The sequence below is a fragment of the Pteropus vampyrus genome, unplaced genomic scaffold, assembly GCF_000151845.1.
Source record: "Pteropus vampyrus isolate Shadow unplaced genomic scaffold, Pvam_2.0 Scaffold6, whole genome shotgun sequence".
NCBI classification, from domain to species: domain Eukaryota; kingdom Metazoa; phylum Chordata; class Mammalia; order Chiroptera; family Pteropodidae; genus Pteropus; species Pteropus vampyrus.
In genome coordinates, this window is record NW_011888787.1 from 9469061 (window position 1) to 9477789 (window position 8729).

General features: G+C 43.0%; 1 protein-coding gene across 1 annotated transcript in view; it reads left to right on the top strand.

The window, feature by feature from the left end:
* The first annotated feature begins 41 nt into the window (after positions 1–41).
* The window catches only part of VAV3 (vav guanine nucleotide exchange factor 3), a 325354-nt gene continuing 316666 nt past the window's right edge, over positions 42–8729 (top strand). The window contains exon 1 of the mRNA XM_011369192.2: positions 42–250. Within this exon, the coding sequence (XP_011367494.1) occupies positions 47–250 (204 nt within the window). The 5' untranslated portion in view covers positions 42–46. The remainder of the gene's footprint in view (positions 251–8729) is intronic.

The window sequence follows — 8729 nt, forward strand, 5'->3', positions numbered from 1 at the left end:
CCCTCGCTGCCTTCCCCCGCCGGGCCGCATCCCGGAGCCGTCGGGCATGGAGCCGTGGAAGCAGTGCGCGCAGTGGCTCATCCACTGCAAGGTGCTGCCCGCCAACCACCGGGTGACCTGGGACTCAGCGCAGGTGTTCGACCTGGCGCAGACCCTCCGCGATGGAGTCCTGCTCTGCCAGCTGCTCAACAACCTCCGGGCGCGCTCCATCAACCTGAAGGAGATCAACCTGAGGCCGCAGATGTCCCAGGTAAGGAGGCCGGCGCGGGCGCCTCCGCCTCCAGCCGGCATCTCCCATTAATCACCCGGCTAATTTCTTTGTGTAAATGCAAACATCTAGGTGCGCCCAGCTTGCTCTGCCTCCCAGCCCTCTCTGCTCGGGGACCACTTCGACTTCTCCTACCTTGGCTTAGAATGATTTAGCTCTTGAGCTGAATGCTAAAGCCTTGCGTCCGGAGATGGCAGGAGGATTTCGTAAAGGCTTTCTGTGAGGCGGGAAAAAATAAGCTGTCCTAGGGTGCCCTTCACCTACTTTGTGCGTGCGAGTGTGTGTAGGGCAACAAAAGGAATTTTGATCCAGCTCTTTTATAAGTAACGGTGGAGGGGGATGAAAGGAGACGATGGGGGTAAAATTTGCCTCTAGTCTTTTCTTTTGCTTTGCGTTCGTCCCCATGTTTTCTTAAAAGAGGAACCATGACATAAATGAGGACTCTAGGAAGTGGAGGGCGTTCCGGTACCGTTATCTGTGCAGGAATGACACTGGTCAAAGGGAGGAAAAGGGAGCACAGCACAGCGGCTGCCGCGAAAGCCCCCTGAGCGTGTGGCCAGCTGGCAAGCAAGGTGGCTGTGTTTACAGCTCTTCTTGAGCCATGTGAGGAGCGAGTCCAGCCCCTCTCAGCAGCGACAGGAAACGAGAGAAGTTTCACTCTAGATTCCGCTTTCCTTCATTCAGTGCTTGCTCCGGTGGGGTGGTGCACGCTTGGCTCCTGTGGCTGGAGCCTTGCCTGGAGGTGCCTCTTCGAGGGGGTTAAAAAAAAAAAAAAAGGCACCCTAGAGTCAAGTCAAAAGTCACAGCTCGGTGGAGTAGTAGTTTCTGGGCCCTGTCAGAAAGTTTTTGTGGAGAAAGAGGTTAAACACAATGCAGCACATCTATTTTCTCTTTTACGATGTAAAAAACAACAACAAAAAAACCCACTTTCAGCTTAAAAGGGAGGGGAAAGAGTCCCCTCCATGACACACTCGAGCACTAATCCTGAATGACATTGAGCCTCACCTACTTAACCAGAGCGGTGCTTTTTACAACGAACTGATCTTGTATAATTTGCTAATTATGTATTTAGAGTACATTCATCTCCGTTGGTGTTAGTGTTTTATCAGGGTTCCTCTGCACTTGCCTGTCTACTTGCAACCTGCTGGTTAGCAGCCCCCAAGAAGGGACAGGCTTGTACGTGGTGAGAGCCATATGTTTTTAGAAATGAGATAAATCGTTTCTTACTCTTCCATAACTCTGAGTGGTGATTGCTCTCCGTGGACCCCTTCTGAGTTGTCCCAATTCTGGATATCCTGTCGAGGAGATTAGCAGATCTTTCCCTTAAGCTGGGAGGGGCTTTTCTGAACAGTTCTGTAGGGAGCTGCAGTTGGTTACCCAGCCCCCAGATCCTCATTTCCCACCTGGCTGTAGCCTCAGGAGGCAGAGTGGGTCGAGATGCCAGGCCCACCAGCAGGAAGTACAGTAATGTGTATATTTCCCAAACTTCAGTTTCCTGGAGCCCTCAGGGGTTGTTCAGTAAGTTGTTCTCAATAACCAAGTTTTTTGGACAGCTGAGGATTTCTGTTTTTTAGTCTTCTAAATTTTATTTGAATGTTACAAATCTTTGCAAATGTTTTTGTACTTTCTTTTTGTAGAATATATTAGATGTAATTTAATCTTTTTGATGACTAAGGATCATCATTATAAGCATCATTAATGAAAATCGAGCACTTACAATGCCCTAAGAACTCTAGTCCCTGTTGAGGGTACCACAGTGAACACAGCAGGATCCTTGCCCTCAAGGAATTATTACTGTGCTATCTGATAAGCCACCAGGTTGTAATGAAGTGAACAGCTGAATGACCTTCCTTAGGCTGTTGTGCTTTTGGGTTCTTGAATCTGTCCAAGCCCTAGCTTTCTGGTTCCAAATTCAGTGCAGTTTTCCCTGTGATGTCCTAGGACTGAGGGCTTCTCCCAAAAGTGAATCCTGGGAGGCTGACATCTAAATATGGAGATGTCTGTTTTTGCTGAACAACTCAGTGCTGGACAATGAATTTGTATTATACAAGTTGCCATTAAATCCTTAAATGAGACTTATTAAATGGGACTTATTAAATGGTTTCATTAAGCAAGTTGACATATTTAATGTGCCTACAGTGCTCAGCACATACTATGCACGTAATAGATGTTCACTATTAGCAGAATTACTTAAAGAATTTTTTCTATTGTCATATTAAGAGTAATGGGTTACAACAAAAATTTTGAAACAATTGCAAGGCCTATAAATTCCTTTGGGCTGACATCTCTAAACATTTCTGCCTCTAACTACTTATATCTTTCTTGGTAAAAGATTTAGCTGCTTCTGGTTATAAGGCTCCTTCACTCAGTGTAGTGAGCTCTCTTCACTCAGTGTAGTGAATAACCTAGTAACGCTGACATAGATCCCAGCAGACTTTACTCTTCTGAATTTAGAGATATCATTACTAGTACTTGTGGATTTTGCTATGTCTAAGAGTCATTCTGTCCACCGGAGTTAGGTTCTATTGAAGATATTAATTTGAAGTAGATTGTTTCCTTATAGCACATGATCTAAGCCAGGAAGTAACTATAAACTCTCATTTCAAAGTCTTGTGGTATTTGAGATTGTTATGAACAGATGTTGGAAATTTTATTGATGGCAGAAGTTTATTGATGTTGCTTATTGCTTGTTTTTAATTCTCCTGAAAGAGGCTATAAAGTGGGTGGCCTTTTAAAATATGTATCTCCGTGGAGTGAGATTTCTTCAATTCTCTTTCTGTTAGTCTGCCTTGTTTGTATTAAAAACAAAAAACAAAACAAAACAAAAAAAAACAAAAAAAAACCACTGCAAATAGTTACTTAATTATAGGTTTGAATCTTAGAGTCTTAGTAAGTTAATTGATTATCCTTCAAGATAGAATTATAAGTGGGATCCCAGTTTCTTATTGTTCTTCCTGGATGCGAACATCAGATTTTGAAAGTTTTGCTGTGTTAGATGATCTTACGTTCAGAAATACCCTGAATTAGATTTTGTTTATAATGAATTACAAAAGAAACAGTAATCAACATTTAGTTGACTTAACATATTTCCCATTTAACATATTTCTTTTATTCTAAAGAATAAAGTCAAATAAAGTCTAGGAGATTCATGAAAATCCAAGAAATTTAGTCTGTATATATTAGACAGGTTTATTTTTGATCTAAAACAGTGTTCTAGCTATAAATGATTCTGGAGGAGCCTACCTGTGATAGTGGTACCAGGTGACGCATTGTGGAAGGGCATGTGTTATGAGCTTGATGTCATTTGTCATTTTTAGTGGTTAAGGTTTCCATGAATGCCTATAACCCACCACAGATTTGTCATCAATGAGATATCTTAATGTTATGATTGTGTAGTTTTAAATTTTGCTTTATTCTATGTCTTAGGATGGGAGTAATATATTTGAATTTACTGACTACTCTATATGTATACTGCCTACTATAGAGATAAACTTCGAATTGTCTTAAAATTAATTTTTCAGGCTTTAAGGATTCCTTCAACAAGTATTTGTCCCTACTTTGAGCAGTAAACAAATTCGACAAAGTCCCTGCCATGGAAGGACTTATATTTTAGGGAGGGACGTGGGCAACCAATAAATAAATGGCTATATAATATGTGCTATGAAGAGATTTGAACCCGAGTAAGGAACTAGAGTAAAATGTAATTCGATTTTATAGACAATAGTCAAGAAGGACTTCTCTGAGGAGGTGACAATTGAGCAGGGACCTGAAGAGAGTGAAGAAATACAAGAACGTGCATGTTTGAAAGAAGCCTATTCTAGGCAGAGGGAACACCAGGTGCAGAAGTCCTGAGGTAACTAAATGGCGGCTATTCCGGAGGAACGGCGAGCAGGCTGGCGTGGCTGGAGGAGAGTGAGTGTGGGAAAGAGTGGTAGGATGAGGTCAGAGAAAACGGGCACCAGAGTTTTAGGACGTGTGGGCCATTACGAGGACTTTGACTTTCACCAAGTGAAATGAGAAGTCACATGACCTGACATTTTCAGCAGTGTCCATCCGGCCGCCATGTTGTGACTAGACGATGGAGCAGCAAGGATGGAAGCTGTCAGGCTAATGCAGTCTTTCAGGCAAGAGCGGACGGTGGCTCTGACCAGAGCAGTAGCAGGGCAGATGGTGAGAAATAGTCCAGCTCTGGGTATATTTTGAAGGTAGAGCCAGCAGTTATCAGTGGATTCAGATTGGGATATGCAAAGAAGAGAGGAGCCCAGAGCATCTCCAGAACTGTTGGCTTTAGGAATTGGGGTGATGGAGTTGCCATTTCCTGAGCTGGAGAAGACTATGGGAAGACGAGCTTTGGAAGTATATGGAGAAGGGGAGGAAGATCTGGAGTAGACCTTTTTGGTTGTTTGAAATGCCAAGTAGACATCTAAGTGGAGATGCTGAGCAGGCAGTTGGAGATGTAGATGTGAATTTGGAGTCATTTGGGTATAGCTGGTGTTTAAAATCACGAGACTGGACGATATCACCTAGGGAGTACTGTAGAAAGAAGAAGAAAAGTCAGAAGCGTGAGCCCTGGGGCCTGCCCGTGTATCAAGGGTAGAGAGGTGAGAACCGGTAAAGGAGTTGAGAGGGAAAGACCCTGAAATAGGAGGGAAACCAGCAGAGTGTGGTGCCAGGAAACCAAGTGAATACCGTGTTTCTAGGAGGAGTGATCAGACATGTCAAATGCTGCCGATCAAGTAAAACAAGAATTGAGGATAGAGTATTGTATTAAGCAAGATAAAGTTCTTTGGTGACCTTGACAGGAACAGATTTGGTGTGTGATGGGCAAATGCCTGGTTGTAGAAGAAGAGGGGATAGGAGGATAGGGTTGAGATAGCAAGTGTCGACATCTCTTTGGGAGTAATTTTGCTGTAAATAAAGCAGAAGAATGGGGTAGTGGAAAAGGGATCAAGAGAGGATTCTTATCACGTAGAATTTTTATTTTATACCTATTAAAAGAGCTCTTTTAGATCGAAACTTTATCATATGGCACTCTTGTATATATGCATATGTGTGGAAAAAATATGTATGTATATGAGAAAGTATAAGCAAAATAAACTTAAATGTCTTTCTAAAGTTTCTTTTCACTAAGATTACTGCTCTTCTGAGTAGTCATTGATTTCCATGTGTTTTTTTCACATAATATTTTACTCTGAGCTCCAAGTATTGGTGACGTAGCATTTCCGAAATTGTCCACCACCATTGTCCCCAAGATTTTCTTCCAAGCTAGAGTTGGTTTTGATTCTGTTACTACTTAAAAAAAAAATTAGAAAATTTTATTTCTGCTATGCATAACTGTCCATAGCTTTTAAAACTATGATTATGTGAGTTTTAACATTAAGATGTATGTTCCAAATAGTCTGCACTCCCTGCCCCCAAACAAGGTGGTGCTGTGTGACAGTTGTTGGGTTATACTGAAGGGAAGAAAAAAGGCTGCCATTGTCCACAGAGCGGGGTGCCCGGTTACATTTTCAGTCAGTTCAGAATAATGTCATTATTTAGTCCTTCTCAGAAGTCAATAACCTCTTTGCCATTTCTTAGGTTATTCTTTTGGATAACCTGCCGGCATAATTTTAAACTTGATACCAATCAAGAGCTTTTCATGTAAAGGGGTTAAGGTCTATTAAGGCATCTTAAGCACTTGTTCTGTCTGCACACTTGATGGCTTACCCGGTGTTCTCCAGAAATGAGAGCCTGGGATGAAGGATGGAAATGCTGAGTCCGATCCCATGGCTGCCAGGATGAGGAAAAGAAGAAAGTGTTTTTTTTTTTTTTCTTTTTTTAAAAATGGTGACAATTATATCATGTCAGTAATGCAGATGAGGTCGGTCCAGTATAGATCACTGATTTTCTAATTTTCAAATACATCAGACCTTTTTAAAAATTATTTTTCTTAAACTTTCTGTGGCAGTTGGCATTACCTTTTCCTTTCCTTCTGTAACTTTCCCTTAGCTCTGACCACACTACAGAGCCCTCGTTCTCTTACTTTTTACTATTCTCGGTTTCCTTTGCCTGCTTATTCATCTTATGACACTGTGGTAGGATCTACTTTTCATACCTTAAGGAACCCCAATTCTTTTTGACAGTCCATCTCTGCCTGTTTTATGCTTCCACCTCTGTTAGTTACTTCATGGAGGGATGAGGACCACGTGAACTGCCTTCATTGTAGAGAGTTCAAGGCAGAGTGAGGGATGGGCTGGATGGGGCAGCACTGAGCTCCAGCATGACTGCTGCTGAAGGTCAGATGAGGGAGGGTGGGGCCAGTGAATGCAAGGCCAGGAAAGGGTGGGAGTGGAGCCCTAGAGAGCAACGAAGGAGATTAAAGACAATGAGGAGTTGGAGCGGATGAGACTTTGAGACCTCTCACGTGTGAGAGTGGACAGATCTAGGATGAACTTCCGGCTTGGGTGATTGTGGGGATATAGAAGAGATGCAGGTTCCAGAGGGAAAGGGAGCTCGTTCAGTTGCGGATGTGGAGTTCGAGGTCGTTAACACTGACCTTCCATAGTCTGTTTCAAGCATCCTACTCTCTTACTACTGCTTTCTTTCTGGCTCATTCTACTAATACTGAAGTCTGATAGTCTTTGGAACTCTTGGTCCTACCACCTATTCACTGCTTTTATGTCTTCATTTCCTTCCTACTCAGCTTAAATGCCATAGCCATTATAATTACTTCTGGCTTCTCTTGATTCATCAGACGCATTTGGGTTAACTACAAAGCCGGCGAAATCCAACTCTACTCACTCCCTACCTGCGACTTGGCTGCTGCACCTGATGGAGGAAATGCCATGCCCCACTGACTCTTCTCACTTTAGATTCATGACCCATAACCTCAAGTGGGCACCTTAGGCTACCAGCCATTCGATTAGGACATTTCTCTAGACCAGACATGCTCAAAAATACAGTCTGGGGACTCCGGGCACTGCCTGCTTTTAGGAGCTCCATAAGGTCAAAAACCCTTTTTATAATATTAACCCATTATTTGCATTTTCTCACAAGTGTATAATGGAGTTTTCCAAAGGCTACATGTTGCTGCCGATGTCATTGCTGTGATTGACAATGGATTATGTGCCTGTATATATATTAAAGGTTTCTCAGAAGTCTGATATGTTAAATGCCGATAGATATAACCCCATAAACAAAAGCTGCTGAGAGTTCCCAGTAATTGTTTTTTAAGAGTATAACAGGGTCCTGAGACCAAAAAGTTTGAGAACTGCCCTAGACCATTCACTTTCTGACTCTCCGAGAGGAATGTTTGGTACAGTTTCTTCTTGAACCTTCTTCACCTTCCTCTTCGTTCTCCCTCTCAACTGCTGGCCTTGCTTTCCTATTCCACTGAGAATGCAGATCCAGTTGGAGGAGAGCTTCCTCAGGCTCCCACCGCCCTGCATCTGTGCCCGTAGATGATGCCTTCTCTCCTGTTCTGTGGGTGAATCATCAGTGCTCCTTGCAAAGGCCAGTTCCTCCTTCACTGTACCCCTCCCTGTCCTTTCTGGCATCATCAGTTCTCTGAATCGTTCTGCGTGCACGCATGTATGCTATTAGTCCCCTCATTCGATGCAGGATATGTTTTCAAGGCAGAGCCACAAAGACTTGCTGAACGTTGGATGTGATAGTGACTGAGGACTCCTAGGGTTTACCAGAACTACTGGGGCAGGTGTCAGGCAACCTCCCTAGAACTGTTCAATGGTTCTGTGTGGGCCACAGGATAAGATCCAGGCTCCTTAGTAAGCCTGCAAGAGCCCATGGTCTGGTCCTGTTTCACCTCTCAAAGCTCTCCTCCCCTCTGTGCTCCTTTTTGTGGCTTCTCAAACTATGCTGTTAAATGTCTCTGTGCCGTTGCATAGGCCTGTTTCTCTGCTTGAAATGCCCTTCTCGTTTTTCCGATTGACATTTTGGTTCAAGGGTCATCCTTGCAGTGAGGACTTGCCGCTTCCGACCCGAGGAGTGGCTGCTCACGTGCTGCTCGGTCACACGGCACTGGGTAGTGTACACAGATGGAGGGCAGCATTCCTCGTGCTGTTTCGCAGTATTTTTCTTATCTGCCTCTCTTCCAGGCTGTAACCTGCTTGAGGCTGCCATAGGCTTACACATTTATATACATTTCCAGAAAGGGACACAGGGACTCATCCTTAATACACATACATAAATAGGCATAAATTAAATTCATTGACTGTGAGTCGAAAATGAAGACTCTTTGTTTACTACCTTTTCAAACATATCTATATAAATTGTAATAAAATGTGTTAAGGACTATGTCATTAAAAACCAAAAATATGTTTGTTAAGTGGTATTACTAATAATAGCAAAAGTGACCGTATCTGTCTGTTCATTAGCTTCCTTATCTTAAAAATAGGCACAATAAGAGAACGTGCCTCCAAGAGTGGTTGTGAGGACTAGATGAATGAATTAGCCTTGTAAC